At 42.7% G+C, this 26,948-nt stretch overlaps 1 protein-coding gene across 2 annotated transcripts; it reads right to left on the bottom strand.

The window, feature by feature from the left end:
• Window positions 1-4,456: 4,456 nt before the first annotated feature.
• On the bottom strand, window positions 4,457-26,882 carry LOC311102342 (BAG family molecular chaperone regulator 5-like). Of its 2 annotated transcripts, none has more exons than XM_084143653.1 (3): window positions 26,741-26,882; window positions 5,571-6,419; window positions 4,457-5,436 (listed from the first exon to the last, which is right to left on the bottom strand). In XM_084143653.1, the coding sequence occupies exons 2-3, from the start codon at window positions 6,383-6,385 to the stop codon at window positions 4,899-4,901; spliced, it is 1,353 nt and encodes a 450-aa protein (XP_083999779.1). In that variant the 5' UTR covers window positions 6,386-6,419; window positions 26,741-26,882; the 3' UTR covers window positions 4,457-4,898. The 2 variants fall into 2 exon arrangements, with proteins under 2 accessions (XP_083999779.1, XP_083999778.1); XM_084143652.1 differs by lacking the exon at window positions 26,741-26,882 and adding an exon at window positions 20,092-20,181.
• Between the last annotated feature and the right edge of the window lie 66 nt (window positions 26,883-26,948).

Below are 26,948 nucleotides of genomic sequence, written 5' to 3'. Positions count from 1 at the left end.
CAGACCTCTACAAGCTTTGTAAGTAGGAAAACCTGCAAATTCGGCAGTGTATCAAATACTTGCTCTCCCCACTGTATGTCTAGAAAGGAATGAGATTGTGTATTGATATTGGCAAGGAATGTTTCTTCAAATCAACAGAAATGGACAGAACGGAACCTTATTTTGTGTTGGTTAGTTTGAGAGAGCATTACGTTTGCTGTGTGAACACCCCCCCATTGCATGAGGGCCACACTGAACACTGTCTAATCGAATCATCATCTCATTGCATGAGGGCCACACTGAACACTGTCTAATCGAATCATCTCACATATGAGTCAGACAACCCATGAGTGTGAAGCTGGATTTCACTGTTTGTGTGCCATATGTTTTTCAACATCAGCAGAGAAAGGGTTGAATAACCTCTGTCATGTTGAGAGTCTGGGAGTTCTGTGGGAGCTGAGGACTCTTCAAGCTCTTTTAGTGCGTAGGGCTATCTGCCAGACATGCCATGGTCAGTTTACAAAGAACTGTCAGTTGCAGCGCTGAGAATGAGTAAAAAGTGCACATTTCTCAAAGCCTATGTACTCAGGAGGGTGAAATGAAAGGAGGAAAAGAAAGGCACAGACTTGGGCTTTTTAACTAACAGCTTCCTAACTCTGCTGCAGCTCTGCAGAGGTTTTAGACTGCCCTGTCCACTGGGAAGAATCAGCCTCTACAGGGCTCTCACACACACTCCTCTGATAATAGAACTAAACCACCTCCACACGGTTTAACCCCTTCACTAGCCTCTCAAACACACAAGTCACAATCAACATTTAGCTACAAATTACAGACAAACAGGGTAATTATCGTCTACACAAACGTTCATTCTATAAAAGGAGGGCTTTAATAACTGACCCTCCAAGTTGACAAAGAAAGTTAAAGGGCCTGTGAGAATCTGAGTTCCACACCTCCTTCTCCTCCTCATTATTGTAGGACAGTGTGTAAAGCCGTAAAGAAGCTCTCCTTTTCATTTGAATGGTTGCCAGCGACAGCTGTGTACGTCCATGGTTAGGGGTGTTTGCCCCAGAAGTGTTGATAAAAGAATTACCAGGAAGAAACACAGATCAAAAGGAAGTGGAGAAGCAACATGAAGAGGAAGATCTTGTCTCACAGTGCTGATGTCCACTCTCTGTTCATCTCAGTAAATACAGTGAGGGAAAAAAGTATTTGATCCCCTGCTGATTTTGTACGTTTGCCCATTGACAAAGAAATTATCAGTCTATAATTTTAATGGTAGGTTTATTTGAACAGTGAGAGACAGAATAACAACAAAAATATCCAGAAAAACACATGTCAAAAATATTATAAATTGATTTACATTTTAATGAGGGAAATAAGTATTTGACCCCCTCTCAATCAGAAAGATTTCTGGCTCCCAGGTGTCTTTTATACAGGTAACGAGCTGAGATTAGGAGCACACTTTTAAAGGGAATGCTCCTAATCTCAGCTTGTTACCTGTATAAAAGACACCTGTCCAAAGAAACAATCAACCAATCAGATTCCAAACTCTCCACCATGGCCAAGACCAAAGAGCTCTCCGAGGATGTCAGGGACAAGATTGTAGACCTACACAAGGCTGGAATGGGCTACAAGACCATCGCCAAGCAGCTTGGTGAGAAGGTCACAACAGTTGGTGCGATTATTCGCAAATGGAAGAAACACAAAAGAACTGTCAATCTCCCTCGGCCTGGGGCTCCATGCAAGATCTCACCTCATGGAGTTGCAATGATCATGAGAACGGTGAGGAATCAGCCCAGAACTACACGGGAGGATCATGTCAATGATCTCAATGCAGCTGGAACCATAGTCACCAAGAAAACAATTGGTAACACACTACGCCGTGAAGGACTGAAATCCTGCAGCGCCCGCAAGGTCCCCTTGCTCAAGAAAGCACATATACAGGCCGGTCTGAAGTTTGCCAATGAACATCTGAATGATTCAGAGGAGAACTGGGTGAAAGTGTTGTGGTCAGATGAGACCAAAATCGAGCTCTTTGGCATCAACTCAACTCGCCATGTTTGGAGGAGGAGGAATGCTGCCTATGACCCCAAGTACACCATCCCCACCGTCAAACATGGAGGTGGAAACATTATGCTTTGGGGGTGTTTTTCTGCTAAGGGGACAGGACAACTTCACCGCATCAAAGGGACGATGGACGGGACCATGTACCGTCAAATCTTGGGTGAGAACCTCCTTCCCTCAGCCAGGGCATTGAAAATGGGTCGTGGATGGGTATTCCAGCATGACAATGACCCAAAACACACGGCCAAGGCAACAAAGGAGTGGCTCAAGAAGAAGCACATTAAGGTCCTGGAGTGGCCTAGCCAGTCTCCAGACCTTAATCCCATAGAAAATCTGTGGAGGGAGCTGAAGGTTCGAGTTGCCAAACATCAGCCTCAAAACCTTAATGACTTGGAGAAGATCTGCAAAGAGGAGTGGGACAAAATCCCTCCTGAGTTGTGTGCAAATCTGGTGGCCAACTACAAGAAACGTCCGACCTCTGTGAATGCCAACAAGGGTTTTGCCACCAAGTAATAAGTCATGTTTTGCAGAGGGGTCAAATACTTATTTCCCTCATTAAAATGCAAATCAATTTATAACATTTTTGACATGCGTTTTTCTGGATTTTGTTGTTGTTATTCTGTCTCTCACTGTTCAAATAAACCTACCATTAAAATTATAGACTGATCATGTCTTTGTCAGTGGGCAAACGTACAAAATCAGCAGGGGATCAAATACTTTTTTCCCCTCACTGTAAGTATTTTGAGACATCATGTACATTGTTTGGCTGAGTTCATTTCCAACTGACCTCCAAAGTAATCAAGCTAAACATGGATACCATCGAGATGTAATTACTCTAGTCCCACTCCTGCTTTTGAAAAAAGACTGGATCTTAACTACTCTGACCACCACTATAACAGGCTTTAGTGCTTTTGGCCGCAGGCTTTGCAACCACAACCCAACAACAACACTGATCAAAACTCACACACATACAGTAGATTTCAAAAAGATGCTCTGTAAACATTAAAAAGCACACTGTATGTCGTAACAATATTCTCCAAATTCTACAGTGGGGGAAAAAAGTATTTAGTCAGCCACCAATTGATAAAGTTCTCCCACTTAAAAAGATGAGAGAGGCCTGTAATTTTCATCATAGGTACACGTCAACTATGACAGACAAATTGAGGGAAAAAAATCCAGAAAATCACATTGTAGGATTTTTAATGAATTTATTTGCAAATTATGGTGGAAAATAAGTATTTGGTCACCTACAAACAAGCAAGATTTCTGGCTCTCACAGACCTGTAACTTCTTCTTTAAGAGGCTCCTCTGTCCTCCACTCGTTACCTGTATTAATGGCACCTGTTTGAACTTGTTATCAGTATAAAAGACACCTGTCCACAACCTCAAACAGTCACACTCCAAACTACACTATGGCCAAGACCAAAGAGCTGTCAAAGGACACCAGAAACAAAATTGTAGACCTGCACCAGGCTGGGAAGACTGAATCTGCAATAGGTAAGCAGCTTGGTTTGAAGAAATCAACTGTGGGAGCAATTATTAGGAAATGGAAGACATACAAGACCACTGATAATCTCCCTCGATCTGGGGCTCCACGCAAGATCTCACCCCGTGGGGTCAAAATGATCACAAGAACCGTGAGCAAAAATCCCAGAACCACACGGGGGGACCTAGTGAATGACCTGCAGAGAGCTGGGACCAAAGTAACAAAGCCTACCATCAGTAACACACTACGTCGCCAGGGACTCAAATCCTGCAGTGCCAGACGTGTCCCCCTGCTTAAGCCAGTACATGTCCAGGCCCGTCTGAAGTTTGCTAGAGTGCATTTGGATGATCCAGAAGAGCATTGGGAGAATGTCATATGGTCAGATGAAACCAAAATATAACTTTTTGGTAAAAACTCAACTCGTCGTGTTTGGAGGACAAAGAATGCTGAGTTGCATCCAAAGAACACCATACCTACTGTGAAGCATGGGGGTGGAAACATCATGCTTTGGGGCTGTTTTTCTGCAAAGGGACCAGGACGACTGATCCGTGTAAAGGAAAGAATGAATGGGGCCATGTATCGTGAGATTTTGAGTGAAAACCTCCTTCCATCAGCAAGGGCATTGAAGATGAAACGTGGCTGGGTCTTTCAGCATGACAACGATCCCAAACACACCGCCCGGGCAACGAAGGAGTGGCTTCGTAAGAAGCATTTCAAGGTCCTGGAGTGGCCTAGCCAGTCTCCAGATCTCAACCCCATAGAAAATCTTTGGAGGGAGTTGAAAGTCTGTGTTGCCCAGCGACAGCCCCAAAACATCACTGCTCTAGAGGAGATCTGCATGGAGGAATGGGCCAAAATACCAGCAACAGTGTGTGAAAACCTTGTGAAGACTTACAGAAAAAGTTTGACCTGTGTCATTGCCAACAAAGGGTATATAACAAAGTATTGAGAAACTTTTGTTATTGACCAAATACTTATTTTCCACCATAATCTGCAAATAAATTCATAAAACATCCTACAATGTGATTTTCTGGATTTATTTTTCTCATTTTGTCTGTCATAGTTGACGTGTACCTATGATGAAAATTAAAGGCCTCTCTCATCTTTTTAAGTGGGAGAACTTGTACAATTGATGGCTGACTAAATACTTTTTTCCCCCACTGTATTTCACAAAAATGTTATTGGGTTGTTTCCCCCCCCACAGGCCAGCAACAATGACAAAGAGACAAAAGCGCTGCTGCAGTGCATTCTGGGATTTAGACAATATTTACAGACCCCAACTCTCTTTGAACGATGATGCACCAGTTTATATACAATTTCATAGGGCATCCTACGCATACTTCAGCTATGTCCAGTCTTTTCCAGTGGATCAGTATTCCCACTCATCTGTCTTCATGTCCAGATAGCTGAGGATGTTCTGGGCAAACTTGACTGCTTGCTTGCGGGACACCTTAGTCATCTCGTCGCCCTGTGGGTCAACTGCGTCCAGAGCCAGCAGCTGTTTGGTCAGAAGCTCCTCCAGCAGCATGTAGCTCTTGTCGGCCCGCTTGCCATTGAAGCAGAGTACCTGGGCCTGGAGGTCTGACAGGCTGCCCAGGACCATCCACACAGCCCTGTGTTGTGAGGGCTCGTTGGGGCTGGGCTGGCGGCAGATCAGGGCCTCACGGAGGTCCAGGAAGGTGATGACAGCCTGGACCTCCAGCACGGCACGCCGCCGGGCTTCACGGATACAGGGGTTACGGGCCGTGTCTACCTGGTCCAGGTGTGTGAGGAGACTCTGGAGCTCAGGCTTGGGCCTGAAGAGGTCGCCCACCCCACAGTGTCGCAGGACCTCCCCCTGCAGCTGGCCCACCCGACCCCGCACCGCTTCAATCTGACGGATAGAGTCATTCTGCCCCAAGTCATACCTGAGGAAAGATATATACAACACAATCACATTTTTGAGCCAAGTTGTATCTGAAAGCATGTATACACACACATACTGTATTTCCTTTCTCTACTATTACTCCAGAGCATTTGTAATTCTAGTAAAGCTGAGTACCTGCGTGTGTCGTCTCCCTCTCCCTCCAGGTCCAGGTGTTTGAGCAGGCCGTTGATCTCCTCCACCACCTGTTTGCGGTAGTTTCTGACCGCTGCGTTCCCCGACACGTCCAGGGCGTCCAGCTCCACCAGGAGCTCAGTGAGCACGCGGGAGAGGTGGGCACAGCTATCCCTCCCACTCAGCCCCATCAGCAGGGCCACCAGCTGGCTGCGTGCCCCACTCACCTGCACCATCACCTGGTTGATCCTCTGCACGGCCGTGTGCGTGTCTTCTGACAGGGGCAGAGTCTGCTGGCGCGTGCGCCCCTCGATCACGTCCTGCACGGCACACAGTCGTGTCAGGGCCCGGTAGCGAGCCTTGCGGAGGGGCACCCTCCCTCCTGTTTTCACCTGGGTGAGCCTCAGTATCAGCTCCTGCACGGCGTCCACCAGCTCATCACTGATCTCTGCTGTGCCCCCGGCCCGCTGAGGCTCCACCACACCCTGCTCCACCAGCCTCTGGGCCTCCCTGCTCAGCTCCTCAATGGCCAGGCGGGACGGGTGGGTGGCGTTCTCCTCCAGGTAGCGCAGCAGCCCCTCTACCTCCTGGGCTGCTCGCTTGCGTGCCCCCTGTAAGTCTGCCCTGCCCTCCGTGTCCACCTGGTCCACCTCCAGGAGCAGCCGGGTCAGCTCGCGCTCCAGCCGCCGGTACTCCCGCTCGATCTTTAGCCCGCTGAAGGTGCACACCTGAGGGCCCAGAGACTGGACCTCCCGCTGGACATCACAGAGCCGTATCATGGCTGGGTGCTGCTGCTGCTGCTGGCTGCCATGGTCCATCCTCTTCCCACCATCAAAGGGCTTACCAAACAGGCTGCAAATAAGGCACAGCTCAATATACAGTACCAGTCAAAAGTTTGGACATACCTACTCAATCCAGGGTTTTTCTTTTCTTTTTACTATTTTCTACATTGTAGAATAATAGTGACAACATCAAAACTATGAAATAACACATATGGAATCATGTAGTAACCAAATAAGTGTTAAACAAATCAAAATATTTTATATCTGAGATTCTTCAAAGTAGCCACACTGCCTTGATGACAGCTTTGCACATTCTTGGCATTCTCTCAACCAACTTCATGAGGAATGCATTTCAATTAACAGGTGTGCCTTGTTAAAAGTTAATTTGTGGAATTTCTTTCCTTCTTAATGCATTGGCGCCAATTAGTTGTGTTGTTACAAGGTAGGGATGGTATACAAAATATTTTTTGGCAAGAGCAGCTCAAATAAGCAAAGAGAAACCACAAGTCCATCATTACTTTAAGACATGAAGGTCAGTCAATCCGGAAAATTTCAAGAACTTTGAAAGTTTCTTCAGGTGCAGTCGCAAAAACCATCAAGCGCTATGATGAAACTGGCTCTCATGAGGACCACCACAGGAAAGGAAAACCCAGAGTTACCTAGATAAATTCATTCGCGTTAACTGCACCTCAGATTGCAGCCAAAATAAATGCTTCAGAGTTCAAGTAACAGACACATCTCAACATCAACTGTTCAGAGGAGACTGCGTGAATCAGGCCTTCATGGTCGAATTGCTGCAAAGAAACCACTACTAAAGGACACCAATTAGAAGAAGAGACTTGCTTGGGCCAAGAAACACGAGCAATTGACACTAGACCAGAGGAAATCTGTCCTTTCGTCTGATGAGTTCAAAATAGAGATTTCTGGTTCCAACCGCCATGTCTCTGTGAGACGCAGACTAGATGAACGGATGATCTCCGCATCCGGTGTGATGGTGCTTTGCTGGTGACACTGTCTGTGATTTATTTAGAATTCAAGGCACACTTAACCTGCATGTTTACCACAGCGATACGCCATCCCATCTGGTTTGCGCTTAGTGGGACTATCATTTGTTTTTCCACAGGAAAATGACCCAACACATCTCCAGGCAACGTAAGGGCTATTTGACCAAAAAGGAGAGTGATGGAGTGCTGCATCAGATGACCTGGCCTCCACAAATCACCCGACCTAAACCCAATTGAGATGGTGTGGGTTGAGTTGGACCGCAGAGAGAAGGAAAAGCAGCCAACAAGTGCTCAGCATATGTGGGAACTCCTTCATGACTGTTGGAAAAGCATTCCAGCTGAAGCTGGTTGAGAGAATGCCAAGAATGTGCAAAGCTGTCATCAAGGCAAAGGGTGGCTACTTTGAAGAATCTAAAATATACTATATATTTTGATTTGTTTAACACTTTTTTGGTTACTGTAGAACAAATAGTACACTTTTTTTTTTTTTTTGAATGAGTAGGTGTGTCCAAACTTATGAATGACAGACATCCAATATGCTGTAATAGAAATAAGGCCATGCTCATACAAAAAAAATGTGCGTCCTCCCTCATCTTAAACAGCACCGACCGCCACTGCCTTAGGTCAACATTACATAATGGAAACAAGGACACCTGGCCTAACATATGGAATTGGACAAGCCTCATACTGAAGCTTTGTTTTTTTCTTCACGTTTTCCTATTTTAAGGTTGAACAATTAAAATATACACAACCGTTCAAAAGTTTGGGGTCACTTAGAAATGTCCACTTTTGTCCATTAAAATAACATCAAATTGATCAGAAATATAGTGTAGACATTGTTAATGTTGTAAATGGCTATTGTAGCTGGAAACGGCTGATTTTTAATGGTATATCTACATAGGCGTACAGAGGCCCATTATCAGCAACCATCAGTCCTGTGTTCCAATGGCTAATCCAAGTTTATCATTTTAAAAGGCTAATTGATCATTAGAAAACCCTTTTGCAATTATGTTAGCACAGCTGAAAACTGTTGTGCTGATTAAAGAAGCAATACAACTGGCTTTCTGGAGCATCAGTAATTGTGGGTTCGATTATAGGCTCAAAATGGCCAGAAACAAAGAACTTACTTCTGAAACATATTTTATTTTTATTGGCCAGCCTGAGATATGACTTTTCCTTTGCAACTCTGCCTAGGTCAGCATCCCGGAGTCACCTCTTCACTGTTGACGTTGAGACTGGTGTTTTGCGGGTACTATTACTCCTGAGTGGCGCAGTGGTCTAAGGCACTGCATCGCAGTGCTAGCTGTGCCACTAGAGATCCTGGTTCGAATCCAGGCTCTGTCATAGCCGGCCGCGACCGGGAGACCCATGGGGCGGCGCGCACAATTGGCCCAGCGTCGTCCAGGGTAGGGAATGGCCGGCAGGGGATGTAGCTCAGTTGGTAGAGCATGGCGTTTGCAACGCCAGGGTTGTGGGTTCGATCAAATAATGTATGCACTAACTGTAAATAGCTCTGGATAAGAGCGTCTGCTAAATGACTAAAATGTAAAATGTAAATTTAATGAAGCTGCCAGTTGAGGACCTGTGAGGCATCTGTTTCTCAAACTAGACACTCTAATGTATTTGTCCTCTTGCTCAGTTGTGCACCGGGGCCTTTCACTCCTCTTTCTGTTGTGGTTAGAGCCAGTTTGCGCTGTTCTGTGAAGGGAGTAGTACACAGCGTTGCACGAGATCTTCAGTTTCTTGGCAATTTCTTGCATGGAATAGCCTTCATTTCTCAGAACAAGAATAGACTGACGAGTTTCAGAAGAAAGTTCTTTGTTTCTGTCCATTTTGAGCCTGTAATCGAACCCACAATTGCTGATGCTCCAGATACTCAACTAGTCTCAAGAAGGCCAGTTTTATTGCTTCTTTAATCAGCACAACAGTTTTCAGCTGTGCTAACATAATTGCAAAAGGGTTTTCTAATGATCAATTTGCCTTTTAAAATGATAAACTTGGATTAGCAAACAACGTGCCATTGGAACACAGGACTGATGTTTGCTGATAATGGGCCTCTGTACGCCTATGTAGATATTCCATGAAAAAAATCAGCATTTTCCAGCTACAATAGCCATTTACAACATTAACAATGTCTACACTGTATTTCTGATCAATTTGATGTTATTTTAATGGACAAAAAAGTTGCTTTTATTTCGAAAACAAGGACATTTCTAAGTGACCCCAAACTTTTGAACGGTAGTGTATATTTTAATTGTTCAACCTTAAAATAGGAAAACGTGAAGAAAAAAACAAAGCTTCAGTATGAGGCTTGTCCAATTCCATATGTTAGGCCAGGTGTCCTTGTTTCCATTATGTAATGTTGACCTAAGGCAGTGGCGGTCGGTGCTGTTTAAGATGAGGGAGGACGCACATTTCTTTGTATGAGCATGGCCTTATTTCTATTACAGCATATTGGATGTCTGTCATTCATATTCAATTCACCCAGCTCAATGTAACATCGATAGGTTTAGGCTACTACATGATACTCAAATTTTCCCTATACCCATCACGAGGTTGCTACAACCTAGCCTATGATTGAAAGTTTACAACATAGGTGCATAAGTTGAGAGAAATTTGAGTAATCAAGGTGACAGACATTGACACATTAAATTCCGCTTTGCACACTATTGCCTGCATCTACAGTGGGGAAAAAAAGTATTTAGTCAGCCACCAATTGTGCAATTTCTCCCACTTAAAAAGATGAGAGAGGCCTGTAATTTTCATCATAGGTACACGTCAACTATGACAGACAAAATGAGAAAAAAAAATCCAGAAAATCACATTGTAGGATTTTTTATTAATTTATTGGCATATGATGGTGGAAAATAAGTATTTGGTCAATAACAAAAGTTTCTCAATACTTTGTTATATACCCTTTGTTGGCAATGACACAGGTCAAACGTTTTCTGTAAGTCTTCACAAGGTTTTCACACACTGTTGCTGGTATTTTGGCCCATTCCTCCATGCAGATCTCCTCTAGAGCAGTGATGTTTTGGGGCTGTCGCTGGGCAACACAGACTTTCAACTCCCTCCAAAGATTTTCTATGGGGTTGAGATCTGGAGACTGGCTAGGCCACTCCAGGACCTTGAAATGCTTCTTACGAAGCCACTCCTTCGTTGCCCGGGCGGTGTGTTTGGGATCATTGTCATGCTGAAAGACCCAGCCACGTTTCATCTTCAATGCCCTTGCTGATGGAAGGAGGGTTTCACTCAAAATCTCACGATACATGGCCCCATTCATTCTTTCCTTTACACGGATCAGTCGTCCTGGTCCCTTTGCAGAAAAACAGCCCCAAAGCATGATGTTTCCAACCCCATGCTTCACAGTAGGTATGGTGTTCTTTGGATGCAACTCAGCATTCTATGTCCTCCAAACATGACGAGTTGAGTTTTTACCAAAAAGTTATATTTTGGTTTCATCTGACCATATGACATTCTCCCAATCCTCTTCTGGATCATCCAAATGCACTTCAGACGGGCCTGGACATGTACTGGCTTAAGCAGGGGGACACGTCTCGCACTGCAGGATTTGAGTCCCTGGCGGCGTAGTGTGTTACTGATGGTTGGCTTTGTTACTTTGGTCCCAGCTCTCTGCAGGTCATTCACTAGGTCCCCCCTGTGGTTCTGGGATTTTTGCTCACCGTTCTTGTGATCATTTTGACCCCACGGGGTGAGATCTTGCGTGGAGCCCCAGATCGAGGGAGATTATCAGTGGTCTTGTATGTCTTCCATTTCCTAATAATTGCTCCCACAGTTGATTTCTTCAAACCAAGCTGCTTACCTATTGCAGATTCAGTCTTCCCAGCCTGGTGCAGGTCTACAATTTTGTTTTTGGTGTCCTTTGACAGCTCTTTGGTCTTGGCCATTGTGAAGTTTGGAGTGTGACTTTTTGAGGTTGTGGACAGGTGTATTTTATACTGATAACAAGTTCAAACAGGTGCCATTAATACAGGTAACGAGTGGAGGACAGAGGAGCCTCTGAAAGAAGAAGTTACAGGTCTGTGAGAGCCAGAAATCTTGCTTGTTTGTAGGTGACCAAATACTTGTTTTCCACCATAATTTGCAAATAAATTCATTAAAAATCCTACAATGGGATTTTCTGGATTTTTTTTCCTCAATTTGTCTGTCATAGTTGACGTGTACCTATGATGAAAATTACAGGCCTCTCTCATCTTTTTAAGTGGGAGAACTTGCACAATTGGTGGCTGACTAAATACTTTTTTTCCCCACTGTAGCTGATCTAGGGTGTAATCATTAGTCCAACAGTTGCAAACGAGTGTTTCTATTGGACAGATTCAGCTATGTTTATCCCCGTTTCGTTCCGTTTAAGAAACGTTTTTCAACAGAATCGGCGGAATGAATACACCCCTGATCACACGCAAACACAGTTCACTTTCATAGCAGCCATATACAAACAGCATAATCCCTTTGACCGTTGTATAATTCCTTCACACATCTACACGCTCGCCTCCTCTCACCTTTTACCTTCACTTGTGGACTTCAGTGCACAAAACATTAGCTGTCTGTGACCAGGTGAAAAAAACTTTCCAAGCCAAACCTTCATATCATAACTGCTACACACAGCCTACATCGTTGTCACCATATTAGCTAACGTCATAGTCAACATAGCTACTAGAACTAACGCATTAGTAAACCCACTACAATCATGTAGTACAGTGTAGTAGAATTACATTATGTTAATCACATTACTTTTATATTAGAATATATACCTATATTAGTACTTTAATAATGTCTGTTCTTCCGAGAGGAGCCTCTGAGGCTTAACACTGACAGTTGATTTACGATGGCTTGGTGATAAGACAACATTCCAATCCATGAGTAGTGTCTGTGTGAAATGCTGGTCTGTCTACCAGGGTGAGGAGAACCCTCCCTCCGGCTACACCATGATGCTACCCTACCGAGTGCTGTTGAGGCTATTGTAGACCCTCATTGCAAAACAGTGCGTTTTAATCAATTATTTGGTGACGTGAATATATTTAGTATAGTTTGATCTAAAAAGGATAACTTTAATGTTTCACTATTTACAAAATAAAAACAAGCTTGAACAAGCAGCCTTTGTCCACTTATTCCTCAAATGAACAATGAGCTACTGGAAGTTAAGTGTACAATCCCAATTTGTTAGTGACCGCTTAACCAACAAGAACCATGCAGGCATGTCCTAAAAACAGGCAATACATTAATTCAACTTTCAATGATAACACTAGCATGACAATCATTCAACTCATTACTGAAAGTAGGCTACAGCTCTAGACTCAGTGCCGGCTACTATTTCAGCTAATGTCCAAGGCTGTCTAATGAACACCACTGAACTAAGTCTAATTACTGCATCAACAACAAAGCTGTCTTACACCCCAGGTCAGAAATAACCATAATTGAGTTACATTCTTCAGAGAACGTTTGACCTGACAAAAAATGGCACCCACATAATTAATTTTCTCACTCAAAGATGACTGTTGGCCTAATTGTATCAAATAGTCAACATCACTACTTACAAAAACTCCAGAGGGAAAACTCAATGAATAATTTCAAGCTGGCTCCAGTAAGAGAACACACCAGTAGCCTAATTTCTGCGCCATCGGCTTCCAGGCTCCAGACACAGCAGATTGGGAGGCTCTCAAAATATTCTGCTGCTGCTGTTCCACAGTGATGTGTCTGTGATGTCACAATAGACAGGTCATTCTCCGCATTCTTAAAGAGACAGTGAGTGCGTTTGTAAATTCACTTTGGCTATCTACTCCAATTTCAGAGCACTCTTGTCTTAGTGTGCCAGAGCGTAGAATAACTTATTAATTTACGAACGCACAACACCCGTTGAATATGACCGGGGTCAGTAAACGTCAGCAAAAAAAACTTTATTAAATCGTTGCCAGCAGCACAGTTAGTCACCAACGCTCTAGACAACATGAACACAGCCTAACCAACTCTGCCAGGGCGAGTAACATGGTCAGAGTGAGATGTTCTCTTATTTGTGTCTGAAGGTAGCTAGCAAGTTAGCTTGGATGCTTAAGTGCCGTTGTGAGGTCAGAACGCTCGGATCAACCCTACTCCTCGGCCAGAGTGTCCAGTGTGCCCTCTGAACGGTCAGAGAGCGAAACGCTCTGAATTTACAAATGGACAATCTGAACTCAGGCACTCCAGAGTGAATTTACAAACACACCCAGTGTGTCACTGTTATGACCATATGATAGGGGGTTTCCCAAAGGGGATTATGGTAAGAAAGAGTGCCGATTGGGCAGTCATTATGGGATTACTAGGGTCCATTTAAACCATATTCAGACAGTCCCAATTGCAATACCATTCAGATAATAAACCCAAATTAAAAGCCTAAACCTATCTTTAGTGTTGCCTAAGGAGAGCCATTGGAAAAAGTAAGTTGAGCCAATTTAGGCCTAGGGGCTATAGTATTATCCTATTCACACACATATGTCAGAAAGGACTACAGGTAGCCTATAACTGAGGGTTAACAGAAAAATGAAAGATAACAGGCCTCAGGGGAGAGAATCAGAGACTAAGCCACTAAGCTACTTGTCTTTGGAATTAAAGGCCCAGTGCAGTCAAAATTCAGTTTTTCATGTGTTTTATGTCATATTGTACAACAGCTGATGAAACTAACACTGTAAAAGTGTGAAACAATTTAATCAGTGTTATTTCCTGATAGTTGCTGGTTGAAAATACAATCTACACAGAACCTTCTAATCAGCCTGTTTGCATGGGCGGGAGTCTCGGCTTGCCTGGTGACATCCGGGAATTTTTGTCCATTTTAAATGGAAAACTATTACAGTAAAGTACTTAATTGTTACCCAGAAATAATTTGACATTGATATAAAAACAGCTGCATTAGGCCTTTAATAGACCAATAAAAAAGAGGGTTCCCAACCGCTCTGCCAATAACCAATCGTTTTTGGTTTTCCCCTCCCCACTCAGACCACTCCCAGTCAGTCCTAGCTAAATTCTTGTTTGAGAAACAGTTCTGCTCAAAAGCTACTTTTGCCCACTTTAATGGAAATACATTACAGTGAGGTACTTAATTGTTACCCAGAAATAGCTGCATTGGGCCTTTAATATAACCAGACACAGTAGTAAGAAATACCATCTCAGACAATACTGTGCTGCTATTGTACTCCTACCTAAAAGTATGGTGACGACCATGGGCCGAATCCACAAGTAGACTTTCATAACAAAATTCTATTTTTTGATTACACAACCACCAAAAACATTGTTTATGCTTGGTACCTTGAATAAAACTGCCTACATTTAATTTTGCTCTCAGTTTAGGATGAGCAAGGAGCCTAAATAAAACCCAAATGGCCTCCCAGATGTGTAGGGAGGAGACAGACATTGTTATGGCATCCTGGTTTTGGAGAGGGCTCGGAAACCAGGATGCCACCAGCGAACGCCCCTTTTCTGGACACAAATTGCCAGACACAGAACCCGATCAGAATGAACAGATCAAACCTGAGGTCTCCTGAGGGCTACCAACTTGACTTTACATAGTGCATTTATCCAAGGTCATCAATACCTTGATACCTGTAGTCTATAATTTATTAACATAGTGTAAGGTGATGCTCCATGCATGATGCTTATTGTTTGAGAGACCCCATTCTCCAATTAGCGTTCTAGAACAGTCCCTCTTCAAATGTAGCAACCCACTGAGCAAAGAAATACTGTTCATACATAATAGTTCTACATACCTACAGAGGGCTATAAGCATTGTCATCGTAAGCAGCCGCTCTAATCATTTACTTGCCCATCAAATGTGGATAGGAATAGCATTGAACACAACTTGTCACCGCAAAGAAAGCATGCACCAACTTTCACATACCGCCACATAGGGGAAGCACTGCAAGTCTATCTCTCAAACAAAATGCATTTCAATCTGCCAGTTGCTAGGTTGCTGTGTCAATGTAACAAACGCCAGCAATGTCTCACTACCTTCCCAGCTGCGCATGAAATGTCTCACCTTTTCAAAGCGCCAAAGACATTTGCGCACATTTCTAAAAATGTCAGTTTCCATCAGCTAGCCAACTATGATCATACGCGCTGTAGTGTGTAATCCAAATTAATATAGTTTCTCTTTATGTAGCTATGTCGGCTATTTTGTTTTCAATGGCTGATTCACCTCGGTACCGTACTGTCGTACAGCATTAAGCACTGCGTGCAGTGTCGCCCCTCCCAAGCACCAATTCAGAGGGTTTGTTCACGCGCGTCATAAACTAGTCTTCAGTGGACTGTAAAATGGGATCGTGGCCAGATTTTAGCAGGAGCAGGAGATAGTATGCTATTGTCAACATGATATGTTGTAACTTGTAATCAGTATTAAATACAATTAAAAATACATTCTATTTACATGGGATATGTCAAGCACTTGGCATCTCTACCATTGAGCTATAAAATAAGATCTCTACTTGGCATCTGGCAAGTTGAGCCCAACTGGTGCTGCTGGAATACCACTACGACATAGATTACATTTTCACAACTGTATCATGCATTGCCAACTTCCATATCCATGAAGAGGATTTGGGGGATAAGACTGCCTGTACACAAAATTGATTAGTTCAGGGGCTTAAATTCATGAGAATATAACGTTACAGAATATTCAGATAGAAGTGTATAGCCCTAGAACAGACAAAAATAATTGCCTGATGGTCAGCCATGACATGTACAATCTGGACATCTGGCCATGATTCATAACCAACAACTGGCAACGGTGTGGAACACATCGTGGGGACTGTGGAGGATGGGTGGCCACTGAATAAATCGATAACCTGGGTCCCCGACTTATGCAGGGGTCGCGTTAGAGTTCAGAAATCTGCATTTTCAAAACGCCGACCATCAAAACATTTGCATTTTAAACCCTTTCACCTGTGTTTTATATTGAAAGTCAGTGTGTTTTTTTCTCTCTCATCAATATAGTTATCAGGCGCGTGCAACTATAGTTTTCCTTCACATAAAATACATTAATGCAGTGGTCACCAACCTTTTCTGAGTCAAGATCACGGAGTCAAAATACAAGCCGATGTCTACCGCTCTTTTCTTTTCTTTTTTTAACATTACTTAAAAAACTTAAGCCTATGCAACATTAACCTATTAAAAACAGTACTGTACCAACGAGGTTTGTGCAGTAGGCTATAGGCCCAATACATTATCGCCGCATATTTTATTTTACTGGGCTGATGGTGCATCTGATGGTCAGTCTCAGCGGAGGAAGAGAGCAGCAGACTGAGGGTTCGCCTCTCAATGTCCCTCCACTCTCCCTTTCCTTCGCTGACATTGACCAAATAGAGACAATGTCTTCCAGCTGATAGCGAGACTCGAGTCGCACCGCATTATTTCTGCCTCATCCACAAATTCATGCTGTTACTCCTGTGAACAGAGAAAGTGAAATATTCCTATAAATAAAAAATAAAAAAAGACCCATGGCGCTAATAATAACAACGCAAGCCTATCGATACACTTTCCTACTCATTCATTACAGCTGCAGTGCGGGTTGTAGTGCAAGTGGAAGATAGGAAAACACACATTTTATGGCTTATAAGTGTTGACAGTGCTGAGTAAAAACTAAAACATGAACTCACTCATAAAAACAGCAGCTCTTTGCTGTATCCGTTGACAGTCTCTCAAGTCATGGTTTTAAACGTTTTGATATCTCACAGTATCAACTTTACTTTAGCTTTATTTTACGCCTGCTACATTACTGCAGACATGGATCTGCAGCCTGGTCTCATAAACTAGATGTAACATAGTAATTAGTATGATATGTTACGTTTGGTATGGTTACATAAGACAGGTTGCAAGTTCCAATCTTATCACGGACAACTTGAGCATTTTAGCAACTTTTCAACTACTTACTACTTTTTAGCTACTTTGCAACTACTTACCATGTTAGCGAACCCTTCCCCTAGCCCTTTAACCTAACTCCTAACCTTAACTCTAATCGTAACCCCTAGCCTAGCTAATGTTAGCCAGCAAACTAATGTTAGCTACCTAGCTAGAATTCGTAACATATCATACGAAATGGGTGATGGACATCCACAAATGAATACAAACCAAACTAAACATAACATACTAACTGGAGTGTCTCAAATGTACATACAGAATAATACAAAATGCTCTGAGACCAGGTTGCAGCCAGCCTGAGCCATCCGATTGGCCAGCTGTAATCCTATAGTGCATTTGATTTGTTCTCCTGGAAGGCAGAGTTTGTACGTTCAGACACATGAAATGGTTCAAAATGGGAACACTTCGCCTACCCAGTGTGCAGGGCAGCGGAATCGGATGCACCTACCAACAACAGCGCGAGAGGAATAAATAAAAATAGGAACGCAAGGCTTTATCTTTGGGGTTTTTACAGAAATGTTTGGCGATCAACTAGAAATGCCTTGGAGATCGACCAGTCGACCACTGCATTAGTGCAACACATTCAACAGAAAACAACTTAATTTTGATCAGATGACAACTGAAGTGCAACGCTATTTGTCTAGCAGCCACACAAATGAGCTTAGCCTACAACGAAAAAGCAAGGTCTTTTTTTGTAAAAACGATACATGGCCATCATATTTCTTATGTTTATTACATTTACATTTTTGTAATTTAGCAGACGCTCTTATCCAGAGCGACTTACAGTTAGTGAGTGCATACATTAATTATTATTATTTTTTCTTTGTTTTATACTGGCCCCCCGTGGGAAACGAACCCACAACCCTGGCGTTGCAAACGCCATGCTCTACCAACTGAGCTACATCACTGCCGGCCATTCCCTTCCCTACCCTGGACGACGCTGGGCCAATTGTGCGCCGCCCCATGGGTCTCCCGGTCACGGCCGGCTACGACAGAGCCTGGATTCGAACCAGGATCTTAGAAAGAATGTAGTATGGGGGATTTATTATTCTCCTAATTGATGGGATGACTAACTTAGAAAGAATGCATTCTAGACTGGGCTGATGTAGGTTGTGTCACCTGGCAAGCTGTGATTGATGTGAAGAGCTGTTTTAGGGGTTAAGATAAGATAATAATTTGTGTCTCCAAATACTAGACTATACTGGTTCTTTGTGATCTGTGAACCTTCCTTGGACGTAGGAATGGTGTCTAGGGGAGCTGGCTCTTCTCACCATGACAGGTTGTTATGATAAACTTATGCCTGGCAACCGGGATGCGCTAAGGGGCTGGGACTAGCCCGTGCGCCAACGGATTGGCTGAGTAAGTCTAAACCACGCTCAGCGTCTACTCTGATTGGCCAGCAGAGAGGTGGGAAACTCTCTCTCTGTCAGAGTATTTGAGGAAGAACCTGTAACAATGGATTTAGTTCTCTGAAGTGCCCTGCGAGGTATTTCAAGGAGCCCGTATATACGAAACATCATATTTACCATTGAAGGTTTTACATTAATTAAAATACTAGTATATCTTAGAAGTCGTGTTGACCTCTTTTGTTCCTAATACCAGATTTGAATTGACGCAACTTTGACAGTAGCCAGCTGTTACATTCCTAATGTTTAGCTTTAAGTTAATCTTGCATTTTACCGGAGAAAATAGAAAAGTACCGGAGAAAAGTAGCTACACATCCCGTTTGTGAATTCTCATTCGAGTGGAGAAATGCAACTGAAGCACAAAATTAGTCTGATTACAATAAGAAAAAATGTTAGATATGCGTTTACAAAACACAGCAAGATAATCCTTTTTCTTTCTACGTGAAAAATGCAGAATTCTGCGTTAACGCGACCCCCGTTATGGTGTGTAATTTCATATTTAGCCAATATCTAACATTTTGAACCTGAATAGGTCCCGGGTGTCTTCTCTGTTGGCTGCCTACTGAATGTGAGATGGTGTGACCCTGGCCAATGGTAATATTTGTAAACACTATGACCAGTGGTACATTGGAGGGTAAATGCACCACGATCAGCTTAAGCCACCTATTTATTTTGCAGCTACATCACTAACTGTGACCTTCGAGTCCCTATCTCAAAGGATCATCTACCTGATTATTAGACCTCAATCTGAGTCACCTGGGGGTTCAATCCCCCCTTAGAACAGTTCATTATCATGGGTCGTGTTCAGTAGTGTACAACACAGCCAAATCTGTTTTCTTATTGGACAAGTTAATGTAGTTGTGAGCAAGAAGTAGCCCCGCTTTGTATCAACATGTCATATTGCTGAGTCTACCTTTAAAAGTTACAGGTCCCCATTCGAATTCCTTTAAAGTGTACCTTTCCTTCCTCAGTAATCACTGATGCCATGATTGGACACTGGTGAACACAAGGGCTCCACCAGATGGCTTTCACTTGCCCAGTCATTTAGAAATTCTAAATCAGTAAAGGAAGGGGGAAGGAAAGAGTACTTTTTGTAGAGTTCGAACGGGGCCCAAGATGTTGGAGGACAATGAAGCCTCCTTGGGCCAGGGGCACGGGCACTGCTGGTCAACAAGGGACTCCCAGTCACCTGTCCAATGACTGACAGACCATACCGTCAGCCAAATTGCAATAAATCCACATATATATTAATGAAATCGTCACTGATTTTTTTCCCTTTTAGGTACAAGCTAAATGTAGGCTAGCATGTAGACTAGCTAACGTCGTAGAAATCCAAACGGCGCTAGCTAGGTAAATAAATGCATTTGAAAGAAATTAGATAGCTAATAAACTGTACGGAATATTTGATAAGCTTACATGCCCTCATTCTTACCTGCATAACCAACGTACAGCCATAATAGTGAAGAGATGGATACAATACTAAACATTACCACGCACAACCACAAACGGATGTGTAGTTAGCTAGTTACTCGCTGGCTAGCAAAACATTTTTCACAAGGGGAGGAATCCCCCAATGGGAGGACTCCCCTTGGCGTGACAGGCTGGCCAAGCGAGATGGTAATGACCAAATTTTCGAATATGAAAAGGCTTGTTGGGCGTTTAATTACATACACATCCAGACAATGCAAACAGCTAATATTACACTAGTGCTGCCGCAGACAAATGGTTATGTTACTGAATTTGACAAAGTAATCCGAGAGGAGTGTTGAATTGGTGTTATACGTTGGTCGTCCAACCTCATTTCAATACAGGAAGTACGTGGAACGTCCTCAGTCACGTGGTAGCTTTGCAAGTTGGCCACACCTATAGCTCATCTGGATTCCTTAAAGACATGTATATACACATATCAACATTAGGCTTGTCCTGGACCTATTATTACAGACATCTGATTGATGATGATGGTTTTATTTTATTTTGTGATTTTTATAAAGCTTTTGATATGATTACAAATGATGTTACAAACACTGGAATATGTTGGTTTTGGATAAAAAAGTGTAAAAGGTGATTGGAATGTTATATGATAGTATAAATAGTTCAGTATCTCTTCCGCGTGGAACATCAAAGATTTAAAGTGAAGAGAGGAATTCGATAAGGGTGTCCCAGCTCAGCATTACTGTTAATTAATTCCTTATAAAAGCTAGTCCGAACATCCAACCTTTAAATGTCTATTCCTCAAGAACACAGCACAGATTCCAGCAGTACTAAACATTATAATAATAATATTTTTTTAAAGCTTCTGGTTTACATTTAAATGACAAAATTTGAATTAATGGCTATTCATGATCACCTTCTGATTACTGTTCATAACGTACCAGTTAAAGGTTAAGTAAAATTACATTTACGTCATTTAGCAGACTCTATTTATACATTGTAATAAAGGATTTAAAGTTTAGGGGAAAGTCCAATATACAGAATAATTTATAACTATTCTCAATAGTTTGCTACAAAATGAATTATACATTTTTGGACATATTTTACATACTAAGCTGGAGAGTCTATCAAGACAAACTTATTCAGCCTATTCCTTAGCTATCCCTGACAAGTTAATCAAAAAAATTAACCAAGCCAATTTCAACTTTATATGGAAAAATAAACATCATTATTTCAAAAAAGGGGATATTGTAAAATCTATTGAGGAAGGTGGTCTGAATACAATTTACTTTGATCCAATGAATGGTACCATCAAGTTAAAATGGTTACAATATTTTATTTGAAAATGTGAACGTTTTTGGTTTGATTTTCCTTCTAAAATCATTAAGAGTTTTGGTGGTATAGATTTTTTATTAAGATGTGATTTTGAGATTTCTAAACTGTCCATTAAGTTATATGCATTTCATTTCGTTATTGGAAACTATTATATAAACATAACTTCACTCAGCATACTACTCCAATTTAAAACAATAGATGCATCCTAATTAAGAGAAAATTATTATTTTACAATGAGTGGATGGAGAAAGGTATCTGGCCTATTCAACATTTAATGGATGATAATGGGAATATTTTATTGTGTAACAATTTCATTAAAAAAATGTGATCTTGTTTGCACCAATAGACACAATAAATACTACAGTGGTTAAGGCAATTCCACAAGCAATTACATTTTGGATGGTGTATAAATACACCCAGTCACTACAAATATACAGGCATCCTTCCTTACTCCGTTGCAGGAGAGGAAGGAAACCGCTCAGGTATTTCCCCCTGAGGCCAAAGGTGCCTTTAAAATAGTTACAGAGTTTAATGGCTGTGATAGGAGAAAACTGATGATGGATCAACAACATTGTAGTTACTCCACAATACTAACCTAATTGACAGAGTGAAAAGAAACAAGCCCATACAGAATAAAAACATCCCAAAACATGCATCCTGCAACAAGGCACTAAAGTAGTACTGCCAATTTTTTGGCAATGCACTGAACTTTTTGTCCTGAATAAAAAAGTGTTATGTTTTATGGCAAATCCAATACATCACATTACTGAGTACCACTCTACATATTTTCAAGCATAGTGGTGCATCATGTTATGGGTATGCTTGTAATCGTTAAGGACTGGCGAGTTTTTCAGGATAAAAAAGAAACGGAAACCTGGTTCAGTCTGCTTTCCACCAGACACTGGGAGATGAATTCACCTTTCAGCAGAACGATAACCTAAAACAAAAGGCCAAATCTATACTGGAGTTGCTTACCAAGAAGACAGTGAATGTTCCTGAGTGGCCGAGTTACAGTTTTGACATAAATCTACTTAAAACTCTATGGAAATACCGGAAAATGGTTGTCTAGCAATGATCAACAATCAATTTGACAGAGCTTGAAGAATTTTGAAATGAATAATGAGCAAATGTTGCACAATCCAGGTGTCATAGGATGCCACCTTTCCAACAAGTCAGTTCCTCACATTTCTGCCCTGCTAGAGCTGCCCCGGTCAACTATAAGTGCTGTTATTGTGAAGTGGAATCGTCTAGGACAACAATGGCTCAGCCGTGAAGTAGTAGGCCACACAAGCTCAAAGAACGGGACCACCAAGTGCTGAAGCGCACTGGGCGTAAAAATCGTCTGTGCTCTGTTGTAACACTCACTGCTGTTCCAAACTGCCTCTGGAAGCAACATCAGCACAAGAACTGTTAGTCGGGAGCTTCATAAAATTGGTTTTCATGGCCGAGCAGACGCACACAAGCCTAAGATCACAATGCGCAACGCCAAGTGTCGGCTGGAGTGGTGTAAAGCTCACCGCCATTGGACTCTGGAGCAGTGGAAACACGTTCTCTGGAGTGATAAATCACGCTTCACCATCTGGCAGTCCGACGGACTAATCTAGGTTTAGCGGATGCCAGGAGAACTCTACCTGCCCAAATGCATAGTGCCAACTGTAAAGTTTGGTGGAGGAGGAATAATGGTCTGGGGCTGTTTTCATGGTTCGGGCTAGGCCCCTTAATTCCAGTGAAGAGAAGTCTTCAACCTTACTAATGCTTGTGGCTGAATGGAAGCAAGTCCCCGCAGCAATGTTCCAACATCTAGTGGAAAGCCTTCTCAGAAGAGTGGAGGCTGTTATAGCAGCAAAGGGGGGACCAACTCCATATTAATGCCCATGATTTTGGAATGAGATGTTTGACGACCTGGTGTCCACATACTTTTGGCCATGTAGTGTACTTTCTGAAGGCACTGTATGTTACAAGGCTTCACTAGATGTTCTATAGTCAGAATAAGAACCAGATACCTTTATTTTCCTTTATCACCTAAAACTAAAGAAGTTAATCTCAAAACAGTGAATGACATTCACCCATGTTATGATTTCTTAAGACAGAGATGTAACTTAGATTTTAACCATTGTGTGTTTTGTAACTCAGATATTGAAACGGCAGAACCTATTTTTTCTCACGTCAGCCTACTAAAACTTTTTAGGATGCATTTCAGTACTGGATCACATATAAGGATCTATTCATACCAACTTTAACATTTAATAATACCAGGTTTGGGTTTTCTAACGTAGGACAGGAAAGCTGAATGTATGTATAATAACTTGATCTTCATGGTAAAATATTTCATTCACAAATGTCGTTTTATTAAAACTACCTCCCTGTTTGTCTTTTAAAACGAGGTAAAGATATATAAACAGAAATAAATAAAAAACGTGAATTATTTACATAAGTATTCAGACCCTTTGCTATGAGACTCAAAATTGAGCTCAGGTGCATCCTGTTTCCATTGATCACCCTTGAGATGTTTCTACAACTTGATTGGAGTCCACCTGTGGTAAATTCAATTGATTGGACATGATTTGGAAAAGTACACACCTGTCTATATAAGGTCCCACAGTTGACAGTGCATGTCAGAGCAAAAACCAAGCCATGAGGTCAAAGGAATTGTCTGTAGAGCTCCGAGACAGGATTGTGTCGAGGCACAGATCTGGGGAAGGGTACCAAAAAATATATGCAGCATTGAAGGTCCCCAAGACCACAGTGGCCTCCATCATTCTTAAATGGAAGAAGTTTGGAACCACCAAGACTCTTCCTAGAGCTGGCCGCCAAGCCAAACTGAGCAATCGGGGGAGAAGGACCTTGGTCAGGGAGGTGACCAAGAACCCGATGGTCACTCTGACAGAGCTCCAGAGTTCCTCTGTGGAGATTGGAGAACCTTCTAGAAGGACAACCATCTCTGCAGCACTACACCAATCAGGCCTTTATGGTAGAGTGGCCAGACGGCAGCCACTCCTCAGTAAAAGGCACATGACAGCCCGCTTGGAGTTTGCCAAAAGGCACCTAAATGACTCTCAGACCATGAGAAACAAGATTTTCTGATCTCATGAAACCTAGATTGAACTCTTTGGTCTGAATGCCAAGTGTCACGTCTGGAGGAAACCTGGCACCATCCCTATGGTGAAGCATGGTGGTGGCAGCATCATGCTGTGGGGATGTTTTTCAGCAGCAGGGACTAGGAGACGAGTCAGAATCGAGGGAAAGATTAATGGAGCAAAGTACAGAGAGATCCTTGATGAAAACCTGCTCCAGAGCGTTCAGGACCTCAGACTGGGGTGAAGGTTCACCTTCCAACAGCACAAGAACCCTAAGCACACAGACAAGACAACGCAGGAGTGGCTTCGGGACAAGTCTTTGAATGTTCTTGAGTGGCCCAGCCAGAGCCTGGACTTGAACCCGATCGAACATCTCTGGAGAGCCCTGAAAATAGCTCTGTGCAGCGACGCTCTGAATACTTTTTTAAATAAATGTGCTTTGTCATTATGGGGTATTGTGTGTAGATTCATGAGGTAACAAAATGTGGAAAAAGTAAAGGGGTCTGAATACTTTCCGAATGCACTGTATACTTCCATACATTTTTAAAACTGGTACCAGGACCTTCAGATGAGGCTTGTGAGGCTTGTGGGCGTCCTAGAGCAAAAGAGAGAACACCAACGTGTTCGCGAGAGTCCCAGCTTTCAATAGAGGGGTCATAACAGTTTGTAAACCATTGGGACAAAGGAATTACATTTTCATGAGAAGACCGAATTTCGGGATCTCTCATGATCTGACAAACACAGCTCTATCTCTGCCACCTTTCCCCGCAGATGAGGAAGGGCGATATCGGCGGATGTGGTGGATTGATACGCAGCCCAAAAAAACACATATCTCTAGTTTAAACAGACGGATTTTGATGAGGATTTTTATATTATGTTAATACAATTTTCGCGAGGGCGCGACCATTGTAGGCCAAGGGTTGAAGTTCTTCTTCTTCGGGATTTGGTTGGCGGATCGCATCCAACTTTTAGGTGCATACATCGCCATCTACTGTACTGGAGTGTGAGGCCAGTCACAGCCTACCTACATTAAATTATTTTGATTAGTCCTGTTCATCTAAGAAAGTGAAATATAGCCTGAGACACCACCACCTACTATCATTAAAAACCCACTACCCCATTCCACTACTTTGACCCTATCTGCTCCTGCACATGCCAACGGCCTGGGAGGACGGGACACCACCCCTCAATACACCCTGGAAATCTTCTGAAGTAAAATCTTGTATACCCAAATACTGTACATCTCTGCCGCTGCCACCACAACATATATTGTCTGTGATTTACGTTCCATTTCTGCGGTAGAGTTGATAACCATTGCTATGAACGCTAAGAAGTCAACCTTACTAAGACCTGCTTAGGCCAAGAAACACGAGCAATTAGACCGGTGGAAATTTGTCATTTGGTCTGGAGTCCAAATTTGAGATTTGTGGTTCCAACCGCCATGTCTTTGTGAGACGCAGTGTGGGTGGACGGATGATCTCTGCATGTGTAGTTCCCACCGTAAAGCATGGAGGTGGTGTTATGGTGTGGGGGTGCTTTGCTGGTGACACTGTCTGATTTATTTCGAATTCAAGGCACACTTAACCAGCAAGGCTACCACAACATTCTGCAGCGATACGCCATCCCATCTAGTTTGGGCTTAGTGGGACTATCATTTGTTTTTCAACAAGACAATGACCCAACACACCTCCAGGCTGTGTAAGTGCTGCATCAGATGACCTGGCCTCCACAATCCCCCGACCTCAACCCAATTGAGATGGTTTGGGATGAGTCGGACAGCAGAGTGAAGGAAAAGCAGCCAACAAGTGCTAGGCATATGTGGGAACTCCTTCAAGACTGTTGGAAAAGCATTCCAGGTGAAGCTGGTTGAGAGAATGCCAAGAGTGTGCAAAGCTGTCATCAAGGCAAAGGGTGGCTATTTGAATATATATTTGATATGTTTAACACTTTTTTGGTTACTACATGATTCCATGTGTTATTTCATAGTTTTGATGTCTTCACTATTATTCTACAATGTAGAAAATAGTAAAAAAAATAATAAGAAAAACCCTTGAATGAGTAGGTGTGTCCAAACATTTGACTGATACTGTACGTGTTGCACCTGAAACAACGCAGTGGATTTGGCACAAAAGCTCTAAAAGGATAACTGATATATCCTAACATGACTTTGTCGGGTAGAGACTGATTCAAAACTCAAAAGGACTGACATTAACTCCTCTGTTTCACCACGCTCCTCACCGTGTCTGCGTCGCACCAAACGGCAGGCATCACAAACACCGCTTCAATCGCTTCATCTCCACACTTAACGCTACCCCAGAAATCACTCCTTTCATTGGTGCCCTGTTCCTAAGAACAAAGCAAGAAACAGATGTTGACCCAATTTGCGTGACACAGCCGTTAAAAAGTTATGAATGAGGTCCCAGGCGTAGAGTTAGAGTTCTCGGTT

Source organism: Coregonus lavaretus (genome assembly GCF_964263955.1).
Source record: "Coregonus lavaretus genome assembly, chromosome: 27".
Taxonomy (NCBI): Eukaryota; Metazoa; Chordata; class Actinopteri; order Salmoniformes; family Salmonidae; genus Coregonus; species Coregonus lavaretus.
The sequence above is the reverse complement of the archived record's forward strand: the minus strand, read 5'-3'. Positions and strand labels throughout refer to the sequence as shown.